The sequence below is a fragment of the Liolophura sinensis genome, chromosome 6 (assembly GCF_032854445.1).
Source record: "Liolophura sinensis isolate JHLJ2023 chromosome 6, CUHK_Ljap_v2, whole genome shotgun sequence".
NCBI lineage: Eukaryota > Metazoa > Mollusca > Polyplacophora > Chitonida > Chitonidae > Liolophura > Liolophura sinensis.
This window is the reverse complement of record NC_088300.1, coordinates 60,902,565-60,920,473: the sequence shown is the minus strand read 5'-3', so window position 1 is coordinate 60,920,473 and position 17,909 is coordinate 60,902,565. Positions and strand designations below refer to the sequence as shown.

General features: G+C 37.4%; 2 protein-coding genes across 3 annotated transcripts in view; both read right to left on the bottom strand.

The window, feature by feature from the left end:
- Window positions 1–10,175, bottom strand: part of LOC135468012 (DNA-binding protein RFX6-like) — a 41,994-nt gene extending 31,819 nt beyond the window's left edge. The window contains exons 1-3 of one of the 2 annotated variants that reach the window (XM_064746010.1): window positions 10,116–10,175; window positions 8,361–9,998; window positions 5,210–5,399 (exon numbers count right to left, since the gene is read on the bottom strand). In XM_064746010.1, the coding sequence (XP_064602080.1) occupies window positions 5,210–5,399; window positions 8,361–8,532 (362 nt within the window). In that variant the 5' untranslated portion in view covers window positions 8,533–9,998; window positions 10,116–10,175. Of the gene's footprint in view, window positions 1–5,209; window positions 5,400–8,360 lie in introns of both variants that reach the window. The other variant, XM_064746009.1, reaches the window with a different exon arrangement.
- A 4,550-nt stretch (window positions 10,176–14,725) lies between these two features.
- LOC135467408 (thyrotropin-releasing hormone receptor-like) lies at window positions 14,726–17,784 on the bottom strand. Its single transcript, XM_064745182.1, has 2 exons — window positions 17,499–17,784; window positions 14,726–15,465 (listed from the first exon to the last, which is right to left on the bottom strand). The coding sequence occupies exons 1-2, from the start codon at window positions 17,782–17,784 to the stop codon at window positions 14,726–14,728; spliced, it is 1,026 nt and encodes a 341-aa protein (XP_064601252.1).
- Between the last annotated feature and the right edge of the window lie 125 nt (window positions 17,785–17,909).

Here is a 17,909-nt window from a genome sequence, read left to right as displayed (position 1 = left end):
GCCCCCCACCCTTTGTCCACCTTAATTATTACCTGACTGATTTATCAGGTTCCATTAAAACACAGGTGTGTCAGATTCTAAACCAGACAGATAAAGCGCATCATTGTAAATTACTCTTTAAATCTCGCCCTTTAATTCCCTTCTCTAGACGTCGAGAGGTAGGATTTGTTAAAAGATATATTAAGATTTGAGATCAGGAACATGATTCATATGTAAGCTTTAATCTATTTTTAAGCAAACTTTCAATCAGTACCTATATATGTGCCCATGTCTGCCACTATGAGATATTAGCCTTAATTACCATACATTATTTACCATCTAACTCTTATATATGATATATATATGTATGAAAATATAAATGAAAGAAGTGAAACCAGAGCACTGACGACCGTGCCATAGTTGGCATATGTTCACACATATGTTACCGGTGAAATCTGGTCTCGTGTCGATTTACTTCAGGGTTTTATTCGAAATGTCCACATACATGCTTCGCAGTAACATACACGCTCCCTAGTACCATGGCTGAAGCAGAATTGGGTAAAAAAATGCGGTGATGTTATGTGGAATTTATTAGACGTCACTTATCTAGAATGATGTGTTGTCATCACGCTTAATATTCAATAAAATTAAAACAATACAAAGGAACTAGACCTCGGAGATGCTTAGTCCACCAGTATACAATAAAGTTCTTCTCCATCATTTTTACTTTTCGCATATGCAGATATCAGTTCACAGAATGTGTGTATCCATGCACGTTACAGGGATCTATCCTCACTACATCTATCCATACAACCCTTCATTCATTTAATTATAGGTAGGTAGTATACCTACAAACGTATAATTAACAAAATAACTCACCCACACCTAGTATAATGCAGGCACAAATATTGTCACCCCTCCGACCACCCCCACCCCCCAACCCCTCCACACACTCCACGAAAAAAGAAGAAATTTGGTAAAAAATGAAAATGGCTTCATGATACTCTCATCTTACTCAGTGTTTGGTAGGGGGGATTTTTTGCCATTTCCTTAGCCTGTTATAGCGTGTGGTACAGTTTATAAGTTTACTGGATGAGATTATTTGACAAGCAGTGACTTTGCGACTCTTCCAAACTCCCGGTGCATGCAGGTTATGGTCTGCCTAGGCTAGACATTACATGCACACAAACAAACCACTTCAAAACCCATTTGTACCAAAATAGTTGTATAAAGATATCCAACTGGTTTAAATGTTTGCGATGGTCGATGACCCACACACCCAACCAAACAAAATAGTCAAACCATCATCTGGAATGGCGCCGCTGAAAAAATTACTTGGCTGCAAACACTGAGTGGACGTAGCATGTTGTGATACAACAAATCATGGTTAGATGAACATATTATAATCAATTGTTCAACGAGACATATTGTTACTCATGGTTAACACATATTATAATCCCGTGCATGCATAGTCCATGGATGAACGTAACATATTATAATATAGTGCATGTAGTGCATGGCTGAACGTAACATAATAAAATCCAATGCATACATGGTTCATGGCTGAAGGTAACATGTTATTACACTCTCGGCTACGTCTGAAGGTAACACATGAAAATAACATATGCTAATCCAGGAGATATATCGGAATGTAACAGTATAACGGAGTGATTTGTGATGATAAGCCAGCCTTCCACGGCTGAACGTAGCATATCATAACGCAATGATTCGTGTGGAATGTAATCTGTTACCATCCAATGCTTCATGACTGAACGTAACATATTATATCCCAGAGGTTATTTCAGAACCTGACATATTATATCCCAGAGGTTATTTCAGAACCTAACATATTATATCCCAGAGGTTATTTCAGAACCTAATATATTATATCCCATAGGTTATTTCAGAACCTAACATATTATATCCCAGAGGTTATTTCAGAACCTGACATATTATATCCCAGAGGTTATTTCAGAACGTAACATATTATATCCCAGAAGTTAATTCAGAACGTAACATAGTGTATCCCAGAGGTTATTTCAGAATGTAACATATTATAGCTCACAGGCTATTTCAGAGCATAACATATCATATCCCAGAGGTTATTTCAGAAAGTAACACATCATATCCCAGAGATTATTTCGGAACGTAACATATTATATCCCACAGGTTATTTCTAACGTTATTTCTTATTTATTTACTTATTTATTTATTTCATTGGTGTTTTACGGCGTACTCAAGAATAATTTCAGATCGTAACATATTGTATCCCATAGGTCATTTCAGAACGTAACATATTGTATCCCTGAGGTTATATCAGAATGTAACATAAATTTATCATAGCCCAGAGGTTATTTCAGAAGGTAACAAACAATATCCCAGAGGTTATTTCAGAAGGTAACATATCATATCCCAGAGGTTATCTAAGAACGTAACATATTATAGCACAGAGGTTATTTCAGGACATAACATATTATATCCCAAAGGATATTTCAGAAAGTAGCATATTATATCCTAGAAATTATTTCAGAATGTAACATATCATAGCCCAGGGCTATTTAAGAAGGTAACATGTTATAGCCCAGAGGTTATTTCAGAATGTAACAAATTATAGCCCAAATGTTATTTCATAATGTGACATATTATATCACACAGGTTATTTCAGAACGCAACATATTATATCACAGAGGCTATTTCAAAACGTAACATATTATATCCCAGGGGCTTTCTCAGAACGTAAATATTATAATCCAGACGTTTTTTCAGAACATAACATATTATATCCCAGAGATTATTTCAGAACGTAACATATCAGAGCCCAGAGGCTACTTCAAAACGTAACATGTTATTGTCCTGAGGTTATTTCAGAACGTAACAAATTATATCCCAGAGGTTATTTTAGAACGTAACAAATTATATCCCATAGGTCATTTCAGAACGTAACATATTGTATTCCACAGGTTATTTCAGAACATAACATATCCTATCCCAGAGATTATTTCAGAACGTAACATATCAGAGCCCAGAAGCTACTTCAAAACGTAACATGTTATTGTCCACAGGTTATTTCAGAACGTAGCATATTATATCCCAAAGGGTATTTCAGAAAGTAGCAAATTATAGCCAAGAGATTATTTCAACACGTAACATATCATACCCCAGGGGCTATTTGAGAACGTAACATGTTATAGCCCAGAGGTTATTTGAGAACGTAACATGTTATAGCTCAGAGGTTATTTCAGAACGTAACACATCATAACCCGCAGGTCATTTCAGAACGTAACATACTGTATTCCACAGGTTATTTTAGAACGTAACATGTTATATCCCAGAGGTTATTTTAGAACGTAACATATTATATCCCGGAGGTTATTTCAGAGCGTAATGGAAGGTAACATACTAACTCAGTGGATCATGAGATTCCTCCGTCAATTTCTGTACACTGCCTCATTGCAACAGCGTGTCCAAAACACCAGACATGGCAACGCCCACTGTGACATCTAGTATATTGACACCTGGTCTACTAGAGCTATAGGTTTAATCTAGAGTGTGAAGGGAAAAAGTACCAACTGTACCAGTGAAAATGTTGCCCTTTATCAAGTCTGAACCAAAGAAGTCTTTGGCATGACTCGAGTTTAAACCCATGTCTGAACGCGACGGACGCACGAAACACTTTTATTTCAGAGATATATTCCGTGGGACGCTGGAGACGCGCAATGAAAATAATAACAGGATTATCGAAATACAGTGTAGGAAATAAATTAAAGTAAGAAAAGACGGTGAAGTATTTGTACAAAAACCGGCATAAAAACGGCCTGATTATGAGCAGAAAATACAGAGTGATCTCAAAGCCTTTCCCGAGGAAATACTATATAAAGTCCATTTTACATTACACTGAGCTAAATAGTTGTTATTACATTCGCAGTTCTGTGCAAAATTATTATGTGTTAAACGTTGTTTGAGAAATCCGCCAGGTGTATATGTAATGTATTTTTTAAAAATGGATGTCCTTATATGTAATCCACTCGGGCAATGATTCCCAAAGCTCTGTTTTTTTTCTCTCGTGTAACTTTTTTTTATCAAAAAGTCAAAAGTGAAATTATCCGTTGCAATCTGTCTTCCACGTCAGACAAGTGCTCTATACAGAATAACACTGCATGTATAAAGCATTTGTTATTAATTTTCATGAAGATCATGAACAATGAGAACCATGCCAAAGTGAACCGCTGTAAATTAGTGTCTAAATATACGAAAAATGCTTTGTTAGTTTTGCAGTGTTGTTGTGTAAGTACTATATAAAAGATGAAAATTTGACTTTGTGAATACCTCTGCAAGTTTTACTGAGTGCCACAACATTTCGAGTATTGTTACCTTTGCATATCCTAAACTAGAAAAATTTCCAAATAATAAGTAATAAAAGATATATATGCGCACAATTTTTCGGAGGTTGATTCAAATAATGTTTTATTGAAAAGGGCTTAGTACAAAATTTTAAGTTTAATAAGAACATAAAAACCTTAAGCAATATAGCGAAACAATAAAGAAAAGCTACTTTTAGAAAAGTTTTAGGGATGTAGTGTTGACACTAACAAAATAACTTCTAATAGAATATGGCAAAAACGTAAAATGAAAGCCATTTCTAGTCATTCATTTAGTCTAGTAATTCTGTACGTTTTTAACGTGCGATAGGGTCTGCAAATATATGAACTATATTTGCTCAGTTTCCCTTTCTTAGAGATTCTGCATGTTAAAATGCATTATGCGGATATTTTATAAAAATTCTATTGGTTCTCTTAAAAGTAATAAAATTATTCTCCAGTGTTTTATACCATGCAAAAGAAAGTACTAAAATGAATGAAAGCTGACGAAAAGCTTGGTTCACTTGCTCAGCTGAACACTTTAAATTTATTGCCTTTAACACCATTCAAATTATCTCATGTTAATAATATGGTTTGGACGTTTTGGTGAATTTGCTTTTGGATATGACTATAAAATTCAAAATCATACACCATAACATTATTTTGGTAAAAATGTATCGCTTATGTCTTCATTAATGCTGTGGAAATTAAAATAATGAGTATGAAGACAATAAAGCATTTTAGATTTTTTTTTGTATACCACTATAAAATTTCAAAATACTACAGATTATCATTTCAGTTAAAAATGTAACATGTCTTTTTATTGATATGATGGGAATTATAATGGTGAGTTAAATAAGAGTTTGACTTACCACTGCAGTGTCAACGCCGTTTGTTTCTTCTTGTCCCTCATAATCTGAGCCACGGATTTTTTCGGGTGACCACTTCCGTTTGTCTCAGCCTCGTCTTTGCCCGATATGAGAGTATAATCACCTTTCTCATCTTCATCGTCCGCGACACTGTCGTCTTCTGACAATTCCAGATGGTCCATACTGGAAGGTTCTATAACAAACATCACTCAGAGACAAATCCAACACACGAAGTCGAGAAAGGACGATGTCCAAATGAGCACGAGATACCATACGAAGATTTTCATCCAAATGCGTTAATATGTTGTAGTTTTATACGTAGACAGGCTGTACGTAAAACACATTTGGTGTATGTTTTACGCGCAGCATTTCCAACCAATCAAACTGCTCGTACTAGCCTGTCAATCATTGTGCTTAAATAGCTTATGAGGCCCATCTGGGGCAAAAAGTCTAGGCCACAATTTTCTAATCGGTAAACTAATCAAAACTACTACCACCTGGCAAAATTGCAGAGATAATTATTACAAAAGAATTAACAAAGTATATTGTAACTTTTCGTGGATTTTTTTACAGGAATTTCTTAAGAGCATAATATTCCTTTGTAGTAAATTCCTGTGCATAGCAATGAGAAGAGTTAAAATAAATGTCGGAAATCGCGTCGTAAGTTAATCTTAAATGATTTGGTGATGTTTACAAAATTTAACATAAAAATTAGCATGCATACTGCATGACTATTTCTATAGTTCACTTAGAGATTGTAAATCTATGTTTACACGTTCCTTTAGGATAACAATTTAAGGGTATTAGTGATTTTTCAGCGAGATTTGAGCCCAGTTCTGCATAGAAAACACTTTTTCGTTTTGAAATGCAGGCGTCATGCTTGTCAACGAATGACATGCATGAGTCACTGGTAATTCGCCAAAACCGCTGTGTGTCATGCTAAGACAGATATGTAATCTGAAATAAAACTGACTGAAGACGACAATGAAACATGCTCAGATAGTATCATGACATTTTAAGTGTTTAAAATGAGCCGAAACTGGTATAGCGTTGACGGTATTGCTTAACAGAAGATATAATGTGCTGTAAATAATATGGACGGAGCGAGAAGCAGAGAAGGAATCAAGATGGCAGCTAGGTGGGGACACTGTCTATAACTTAATAAGGCGAGGAGTTGAGATTTGTGATCCTTGCGGCAGAGAGAGAGAGAAAGAGAGAGAGAGAGACCAGGTGTGACAGGCATGTCGATAATACTGGGAATTCCAGGAAATTTTGGATAGATGTTTGAACAAAAGTCAAGGCTAATTGACCTGTCGATCAGTTGCTACCGGAACATCAAAAACTACTCTGAGATGCATGCCCGGATAATCCTAAGCTGGAAAATGCCCTTCATGCAGTGACTGCTCATCTCAGACTCTAGTGAGAGTCTCTTCTGTCCAAAAGTTTGGCGTTAAAACCATACCTGGAATCTAGTATTATTACTTAAAAAAAAAAACGCCTTTTGGTTCAAGCAAATGCAGCCGTATTTTTGTCTCAAAAAGTTTAAATACGGTTTATATGTTAGTCAAGACAAAAAACAAAACAACAAACAAGACAGAAACAGTGTGGAGGAGTTCATTACTGAATTCACAACCAAATGAATATTTCATGCACTGTAACATGCAAAATTAACATAAATGATTCAGTATGCAGAAGGCTGTATTTTAAGTTCTAATTGTAATTGTCTAAAATACCATGATTCCTGTTGATTGTTTCACAAGGGCCACATTGGATATAATTTTCTGAGCTTTTAAACTTGGCGGTAAGGTTCAAAGAGAAATGCTATACACGTTATCAGCTGTAAGTATATGGTAGAAGTAACCGTTACTACTTATAGCGAAGTGCATGTTATCGGATTACATATTTCAAATCACTTATATAATATACGTTGAGCAGAGACATACACGGGTTCTGTGTGATAACGCATTCATATTGTATCCACCGCATTACAGTGCACGTATTTCTGAAGAGGGCATATATATACATATATAAAACCGTAAATTTCATACAAGATGTGCGAAAACAGAAAATTGGATTTAAGCGTTGTAACCTCTATAACAATGTAATAAAATGTATTATTTGAAATTTGAAAAAAAAATATAAACCATATTCAGTATTTTATAAAAAGGACCATTTTTGTCTTTTTCAAGTACAATTTAATAATTATCTATTTTGTCACATTTCAAGACTCATTTTCAGGTACCGTGCTCGTCATAGTGTGGTTTCGGATAAACATTTATTATCAGTGAACCACAGCTATACCGGAGACGTTGGAGGACGTCGGCAGTTTGTTTAATTGTCTGTCTATACTGTAGTTTGTGTGTATCGTTGATGTGTAAACATACATTCTGACATGTAGGCCTCAATTTAGAAGTTATGTGTTTCGCTATTGCTCAACACCACCCTCGTAATATTCGCCTTATTCCTCAACCCGTGAACGTGTACATGTAATCCTCACCCCGTGTACATGTACATGTATTCCTCACCCCGTGTACGTGTAAATGTATTCCTCACCAGCGTACGTGTACATGTAGACTAACAGATGCATTCTTCTGATCACATTGGTCATGGTTGTTTGGAATTTTATTTGATTATTTTCAAACATTTTTCTGTAACACAAGCGTCTAAAGTGGCTTTATCACTAATACTCAGGGCTGTAAAGCGTGTGTATGCATGCGATGGATTTCCATCGGAGTACAGGAAGAAGAAATTGAATAACTGATTGTAACGGAAAGTACAATCACCCCAAAACAAAAAGAAAAAAATTTAAAAAAAAAAAAAAACAAAAGCTAAAAGCAGTTTATGCATATATAAACAAAATAAAGATACTTAGATTAACTTGATTTTGACAAAGGTTGAAATTAAAAGTGCACGTTTCAACTTAGACCACTTTTTGCGGCGACACTGAAAACATCTTTACGAAAACAGTATTCATATTTATCAAACAACTGAAAAACTGGCATTACATTAGAATCAGTGTACAAATTTTAAACTTCCATTTGAAGCGGTGTTTGATTTTTTAACATAAGTCTTAATACACTTGATAAATATGGGGCCTGCAGGGTCCATCAAGTAAAGTGTATACCGGTACTGAAAAGCTATCAGATGCACTAACCTGGTTTGACGTCGGCACTCAGAACGTGTGACTTCATGCTGGGTTTAGTGAGGTTCACTCCAGCGAGCTCGTCCCCTTCCAGATGTTCCCTGGTCAGGCCGATCAACATGGACGTGCTAATGTCACCGTCTTGGCAGAGCCTCTTGGCCGGTCCTGGCATCCCGTAAACCATCAGTGGATCCCAGTGTACAACATCAAAGATCGGACACGTCACGGAAGCCTCTGTATAGTCTCTCAATATATATAGTATAGTCTTTTTGTGTGGTGTAAACTGGATATATACAATATCACGAAGCCCTTATTGTACGAGGAGTCTTTCACGTTACTGGAGGGTTACCACTTCATATACAACATTGTACTCACGTTTGTAAACCGTTCAACTGCAGCTGAATGCTTCATGGTCCAATTCATTGCTACCAAATTCAATAGACTGACTTTCCAACAGAAGTTAACTTTTTCATCGATTTAACACCAGCAAGAGAAACACTTATGTAGTATCCAACAGTTTTGGAGAGCTTCCACCTATACCATTCAACCTAACTTAATTTCTCTAAAATCTGCAACAAAATATTCCACTTGTCCACACCAGCAGAAGCACCTATTTCTTATATCAGGTACTGTTTTCACCCGATGGCCAAATTTCCATACAGGCCATATTCTCTTCAAGGAGTATGCCTAATATAAACTTACAGGAATTTTTAGAGTTCTCTGAAATATTGCCTGTGGTTGCTAAAGACAAGCAAAGATATTTTTCATATGGCACGGAATGGCTTGCCAGTTTTGTTTGGCATGCAATTATTACTGTAAACCTTAATCCTTTCTGCGGCTTTAGAATAAGGTTTTACCCATTTCAAATTGCGAAGGCAAGGATAAACAGTTTCAGTTTTAAGTACGGGTGTATAATAACTTCACTCTTTACAGAAGGTATTTTTACCAAACTTGTACCATTGAGGGACTCCTAAATAATTAGATGATATCAAGGGTCGTCTGGAAAATGATGACAAAGAGCTCTTTCGCTTATTCAAAGTATCACTTGTTTTCTTTTAATCCCCTTGAATGGTCTCCAGTATTCAACTTTATCCAAACTACGGGGTAAGAAAAGCGACCATGCAGATACTTTTTGGGAATGTTCTAGAGGGCATAAAAATGGTACTTGGTGCTTTGGCATCCAGTCTCAAACGTCTGTATTCCGTTTTGCCCTTTCAATGGAATCTTCAAGCCTAAATCACAGGTATTCCCGCAGAAAAAGCTTGGAAAGATATTCCTGGTTTCAGTAAACCTTCACGTTCAGAATAAAGTACGTAGCACATGTGCATACATCTGACGTTTTACCTCCGCATCTTGTTTGTCGAATGCCAAGACAATGCTGCAGGTGTCAAAAGGTATGAATTCCCTACTTTGCAGTCATTGTTATTTATGGATCCCAGGTAATTCACACGTTTGTACAATCACAGAATCAGCTGAGCACAACAACATGGGTTCTCCGGGTTAATGCGGTTGTTTATGGCTTTATGGCCCTTCCAGCGGGTGGTCTGCTACAGAAAGCTCTGGGTCCAGCTTCCGTGTCTTCTGTCCCCAGGATACTGGTAGACAACCTGGTCGGGTGGCTTAAGGTGACCTTAACGTCAGATCGGAACGCTGAAACAAAGACGCCCGGGTCAGTGGGTGATTAGGGGTGATATGGAGATCTTCAGAGAAGACCTAGCGAAAAAGGGCACCAGATTGGGGACCAGGTAAATAGACGGGCGAAACAACCTCTACTATAGCTTGTTCACAAACCAGCCGATATGCATCTACTGGGCAGCCATTCCAATCTGGACGACACGCCGATTGCAAAACAAACACGTGACGTCACGCCAAACACGCTTCTTCGGCGAAATTAATGCGAACTGATAAGAAATGGAGACGAAAGGAGGCGAAAACGAGGCTAAGGTCCGCCCAGTGAGATAAGAACAGATGACAAGTATGACAAGATGGCGGCTAAAGGGCTCCATGAGGAATTGACAAGTATGTGCGTTATCTTGAATGACGAGCCGTAACAAGTTGATAAGCTGCACATCTGCGCTCTTCTCTCTCAGTCATCCCAGGCCTAGAGCAAAAACAACCGATATTAAAACTGTAAATTTAATTTGGCCAAGTTGGTTCATCAAATAAATAAATAATATATAAGTATTATATATAATTTACTGAAATAGTTTATCCTTAATATGTTGTCTCCTTACTTGAGATCAATGAATGCATGCGCCTAACCGACCTTGAAACAAACAGTTTCAAGCAAAAAATATTAATGTGACGTCACTGATACCCTATGGGTCATTACAGGCCACCGTAGAATCTGTTATTTTAAAACCAGTTTACTCTGTTGAAAACATTCTAAAAAAAAAGTAAGCCGAACAAATTTAATGGCCTTTCATAAGTACTGTATTTCATTGTTTTCTTGCCTTTAGTTTTAATGTGGTAATTTTAATTTGCACGTTAATGCTCACGTGCATGGCAATGTGATGACTAAATTGTAAAATATAATTGAATTTAACATGAATAGTTTATATATATATATATATATATATATATATATATATATATATATATATATATATATATATTATATATATATATATATATATATATATATATATATATATATATATAGCATTATGTTATAACTGTTGTTATATGTATGTATCAGGTTCCAAGTTCGCAGTCAAATCTCCGAATTCGAACACAATCAAACCAGCGGAAGTAGGATTCGAACCCCACAATCTCATTAGCGGCATACTGCCGTATCATGCTTAGTCAGTGAGGGCCATATAGGCCCGAGGCCTGTAGTGCAAACTGATTAATTTCTACAAAGCCATGAACGTGAACTTATTATACGTTTGGACCCAGTTATGCGCGGTATTAACTTTAGTCTGGACTCAAGTGCCATTAGTATTGTATTAGGCCAAGACTGGTATTAAGGTTTAAGCTTGGCTTAACTTTTAATACACTTTTGAACAACCGGCCGCTGATGAATTTAATTATAAAGAAGAATTAGCCGATTTCGGGTAAAAAACGTGTAAGCATCCTTTTAGTTTTTGTAAGGCCCTGCCATATATCTGAATACTTCATGAAACATTGGTGCACAAACACTTAAGATATTTCACTCTGTCACGATCATTCAAAATATTCATTAATATCATACTATCTCCTTTTTTTTCTTTAGGCCATAAAAGTACAAAGTGTTACAGAAATTAATTATTAAAGTTCAACAATCACCCCTGACATTTTCCTATATTGGTATAAAACAGCTGTAGAAAAAAATCTGTCCCATTCAACTAAACAATTTCCTGGTGGTACCCTCAATAAGCCTCTTGAATTTTATTAAAAATATGCTTACACTAATTTACCTATAAGCAACCCGAAGGCAGTAAATTTTTCACAGTTGTCATATCAGTGGAGTCTGTGGTGTGTATCCAGGGCTCAGAAGAGAAGTAGTAGACGGAGAAACTGGATGGGTGGGGAGGGTAACCCAGCCGTTCTGAAGTACCTGGTCTCCTTCAGATGTTCTAGGATGAATCCCTGCCCTGTCACAGCACAGATAAGCCTTACAGCGCCAGAAACCACGATCTGTCTTTCTGAGTTGACCCGGAAAATAAATCGGCTACCTCTACTTTCTCGTGTTTACAAAGCACAGAGTGTTGAAATTAAAACACCAAGTTATCTTTTTGAGTGTATCTTTTGTTCGATGGCTATCATTTTCCCCATACTTTGCTAAGTGAAAAGTCAAGACACAAAATTTAATTTTAAAGAAGTCAATGCCTGTATTAAATCTGGACTTTTATCCTCCGAAGTCTCTATTCTGTTATAATGATTTATCAGCCAGGTGAGTTAAATAGTGGTTCAAATGTCAGCGTTTTTCGCATTTTTTAGAATCTCGCCATCGACTGTCCAAAGCCAGTTTGTCGGACTCCCTTCCTTCATAGACTCAGCATCATTAATGTGAAAATTTTATCGAGTTTACTTACAACACCATATTCTGTTGTGAATGTGATGTGAGACGCTTGTCGGGAGCATACAGTCCCATGTATAAGATGTGAGACGTTTATCGACAACATACAGTTCCATACGTGAAACTTTTATCGCGATGGGAACATACGGTCCCATATGTGACATGTTTGTTGCGAACATACAGTCCTATGTATAAGATGTGAGACGTTTATCCGGACAGACAATCCCACATATCAGGCGTTTATCGAGAACAGACAATCACATATATCGGGCGTTTATCCGGACAGACTATCCCTTGTAAAAGGACAGACAATCTCATATACTAGGGGTTTATCGAGATCAGAATCCCATATATGAGGCGTTTGTCGAGAACAGACAATCCCATATATCAGATGTTTATCAAGAACAGACAATCCCATATATCAGATGTTTATCGAGAACAGATATTCCATATATATGAGGTGTTTATCGAGAGCAGATATAAACATCTATAACAGGCGTTTGTTGAAAACACAGGTCTTTGTTCAAAACAGACTTTCCCATATATCAGATGTTTGTCGAGATCACATTCCCATATGTTAGACAGGGCTCGTGGATGCTTAGTCCATCAGCAAAACCCTGGTTTATGTAGGAAACCTATATAATTAAAGACTTATAGCACAGATATTCAAACCGGAAGAGCGATGACAGTGTGATAGCTGGCAAAATGGTGTTCCCGCTACAGACATGTGCCTATGCAGCGACGGCAAGGTGAGAGATCGGGAACAGGTATGTCAGTATTTGACACGTCTGTAGTGAACAGGCATTTGCCAGCTTTGACATTATCTTCGTTCCTTAGGCACACGTCTACGTAAATCTGTTTAAGTCATGGTGCTAGGGGGCGTGTATTGTGTTACTATTATAGCATTCACATGAACAATTAGGATAAAATCCTGAGGTAAATTGACAACAGACCGTATTTCTTCCTTTACGTGGGACCATTAGGCACCTGTCACACAGTGGTCGCTGTTCTGGTTTTACTCTCTATGCTGTACTGTACGTCTTCAATTATATCCCCATATATCACACGTTTATCGAGTTCATCTATAATCCCATGTATGAGTCGTAAACTTATCGAGAAGATCCATTCCATAAGATGTGAGGCATTTTTCAGTAACATACAGTCCTATATATACATATATTGTTTGCATTTATTTGAAATAAGCGGTAATACAAAACACAAACCTATAACATGAAATAAACAATAAAATTTGTTTTATTTTGTTGTTTACTTAAGTTATGCTACACGTTAAGACAGTCATGAGATTAAAAGAGTAAAGCGAATTGCCCACAGATGGTCAAGCACCTGCAAAATTTATGACAAAAAGCTGCAGCACAATCGATGCATATATATATATATATATATATATATATATATATATATATATATATATATATATATATATATATATATATATATATATATATATATATATATATATATATATATATATATATATATATATATATATATATATATATATATATATATATATATATTTATATATATATACACGTATTGATATGAAAATATGTTTATGGTAAAATGATGAAAAAAATGAATCTGTAAATGTTACAACTGACTGGTTAGGTGGCTTGAATCGGGGATTAGGATAGATTTTATAAGGCCGAATAAAAAATAATCATGACTCAGTCATGAAGAAATTTAGGAAACGTCAAAGGACATGTTCATATTGAGATATATTGAATGTTAAGGAATGAACTGTTAATGATTGGCATTGAGTTAGGAACAATCATATTTGGTAAATGCCCAGTCCATTAATAAAACACACACGGTCCAGTAATAATTTCCAATCACAGATCGGAAAATATTCAATGTCATATGGTATCAACCGGCCACCACAGAACCAAATTGTAGCTAGCGATTATTTCCACAAAAAATAAAATAAGGAAACTTTGTTTTACCAACAGTTTACATTCATTTTCCCATTTCATGCAATGTTAGGCCCAGGGGGTTTCAAGCTACAATCATGTTCTGCGTATCTGCATTCTGTGCATATCAATCACGCTATGCCATCGCATCATCGCTCACATATTAAACGTATATTTACCACGATGCACTTCATTTATTGTCAGAGCTATACTGAAAAGCGATAAATCTGTTCACTAGTTTCCGCCTGAAAGCCTCCTCTGTGAACATTTTAAAGACACTTTATGCACTGGCCATAGTTGGGAATTGTAATAAGGTGTTGTAATAGTCAGTCAAGTGGTAAAGACGCCTGTTCTATTCTCGAAGTATTGGTGTGCTTTTTCAACAGCCCACGTCAGGGATTTCAACATGGCGGAGCGGAACTTGGACGAGAGGCTGTAATAATAAGTCAAGTGGTAAATATGGTTGACCGAGACGCCGACTCAATTCTCGAAGCATTGGTGTTTTTATTCTTGCCACACGTCAAGGATTTCAACATGGCGGCGCGGAACTTGGACGAGACGATGTTGTAGACGATGGGGTTAGCGGCACTGTTGATGTACGTCGTGAATCGGCTGCACCAAATCAGCGCCTGCCACTGCACCTCCGTCAAGGGGGCCAGTAAATCGGAACCGTAAATCTCAATCATAACCAGCACCTGGAAAGGAGCGATGCAAACGATGAAGAGAACAACAATGATAAAGATCATGACGACTGCTTGGCGTCTGGCTCTTCGCGCAACGGTGGTGCCCTCGCTGGCGGAGGAGTCAGAAGGCGGGTCCATGGCCACGCGTTTAATAATGAAGCCGTTGAGCACGATGATAGCGATGAGCGGCAGGAAAAAAAAGATACAGATCATTGCCGTGAAGTATGGGTCTTGCCAAGGCTGAAGGGAGAAAAAAGCACACTCTTCTTGATGTGTTCCATTGATAACTCTCTGATGATACTCCGTCATGGTGATGAAGCCGGCGTTGACGGCGTAGGAGAAGAGCCAGATGATCGTGAGACTTATGGCAGTTCTCTTGGTGGTTATGAATTGTCCGGCCCTCAGCGGCCTGTAGACGACGATGAGTCGCTCCACACTGATGAAGAGGACGATCAGAACTGAGCATGTCAGTGAGCTTTTGTCGAAGACACTCATCATGTAACCTGCAAATATAAATAAACATAAAAAAATATATAAAAATCAGCGTCGGTAATTACATGCATGGTTAATTCAACAAAGCGGTTCTCCACAGTGACTTCTAGTACAAAAGACGACAGCATATAGAGTAAAACCAAGGCAGTGACGAAAGTGTGTGATAGTTGTAAAATGGTCACATGTAACCAGTGAAATCCATTTCCTTTTCAATTTATCTCAATCAGGGTTTTCTTGCGGCTGCTCGTCTACATTCTTAAAAAGTAGCAGGATAATTTAAAACTTGCCAAGAATTTTTTGTTATGTTGTTCGAATTTTGATCGATTTGTCTTAAAAGAGGCCACCGTTCGTGGGAAAGTCTGGCTGCAACCTGCGGATGGTCGTGGGTTTCCCCTCGGCTTCTACCCGATTTTCTCCCACCATAATGCTGGCCGCCGTCGTATTAGTGAAATATTCTTGAGTACGGCGTAAAACACCAAACAAATAAATAAAGAAATAAATAAATAAAAAAAATACAAGAGGTCATACATTCATCGTGTTAAATTAGATCGCCACGTTGGATAGATGAACAGTTGCGATCAAAGCCTAACTGAGACAAACATTTTATTACAGACGGCTTATAAACTAGCAAGGTTCACGATTCCGATACCGATTAAATTCATTCGCCTATAGAACATTTCCTTGTGACTTTCCGTCATCATTAAAACAGTACTGTTGACGACTTCTCTTTGCATGAATCCAACCCAATGTCGTACTTTTTTTACCTTCTTAGATCATTTGATTGGGGTTTAACTTCAGTTCCAAACTGTTCACATATACAATGGCTGTCAAATTAGGTTGCTCGAGGGAAACCACAGCCTTTTGCAGCCAAGTACATCTCTGCACTCAGATAATTTATGCAAACTGATATACGGTTGAAATGGAAATGGAAAGGTTTTAGACAGCTCGATTTACGGCACTGACCTGTTCAACGTTGGCCTGTTTACATTTGATTGTGTCTTTTCCCTCTGATAACAGGCAAGACTGTGGTATTAATTCCAAACGATGGTGAAGTATTTTAAATGTAGATCTTTAAGTCACGTTAATCACTAATGTTTAAGGGAATCCGCATGAAGTTACCATGTGGCTGACAAACTTACTAGGTAATGCCACAGGCATATCTTCGGAAGCTGGATTTTGTTGACAGGTACGCCTGTGTGTAGAAACAACACCGTCAAGCCACCTAGTACATGACAAACCTGCCGACGTAAAGCCATGAGCCTATCTTTTGGAAGTTGAATTCGAACTTGTGGCGTCATTCGCCAAGAGCTGATGTGTTGTTATGAACAGAGGGAGTTCAGGCCGTTCCATTCCGTTCCACCGGCTAGACCCATAGTTTCGCAAATCAAATAGGCTAAATAATGGAATCCGTAGCATGAGCTGACTAAATGGTAATAGTGTAATAATCCTTTGAGCCCATCACCAACATGACAACTGCATGGACAATACACCACTGCACGCAATGAAGAAAATTACTATGTTGTCAAACAGCCCCATGCTGCATTATGACTTACTAAATGCCCATGTGAATTAGTAATTTTCCATTTATATACGGCATGCAGTGGTTAGCTTTAAAGAATGAACCAAGGATGTCCTGGGTATAAACAAACGACCTTTTGAAACTCATTTACGAACGCCATTCTGGTGGAATACAAGTTATGTTCAACGAAAATAAGACTGCGCAAAGGGTCCTTTTAGCTTTGTTGATCGCTTATTATCACCAAAGCTCCAAGAACAATGTGATTACCGACCCACATCTTCTGCGCCAGCAGATGCAAGCCGCGCACCTTACACCACTGAGTCACATTCCGTCCCGACTTGGCATATGTATAGTAATCACAAGTGCTTGTTTTCGCAACAAGAAATCAAACAATTTTGAACATGAAAAGAATGTTTTTATATGGTGTTCAGAAAACAGCGGAGTGTTTCCTCGTAATCAATGTAGATTTTTCTTTCTTGTCACAAAATATATACTTGTTGGCCTAAAAGAATATCAACCACTTACATATCACAACACCCAGGTTTGTTTCCATGTTTATGAGAAGCCGGGTCAAAGGAATTATGGGAAGGATCAACAGAACGAAGATATCGGAAACACTAAGACTTGAAAGACAAAGGTACATCGGGGTGCGCATGTCTGGTGTCCTAGCAACCACCAGCAGAACACCCAGATTACCCACAATTCCAATGCTGATGACAATGATAGCTGTAACAAACAGGGCGATGCTGACGTGATCAGGAAATTCTGCATCTGGTATCCATTCAAATTGATCTTCAGGTGGTGGATACATTTTTCGTTGGTAAATTCTTCTGTCTGAAATGAATAAAAAAATAATCAACTTGTACTTTCAGTTGAAACTTTGAAAACAGTCCCTTTTTGTGAAATTCCCTTTACAGGTATATACACATACAACAT

Excerpts from the sequence above, each read along its gene's own strand:
- LOC135467408 (XM_064745182.1), bottom strand. The coding sequence starts at position 17,784 with ATGTATCCACCACCTGAAGATCAATTTGAATGGATACCAGATGCAGAA. Across the intron at positions 15,466-17,498 it reads AAACCTGGGTGTTGTGATAT|GTTACATGATGAGTGTCTTC; the intron begins GTAAGTGGTTGA and ends TTATATTTGCAG.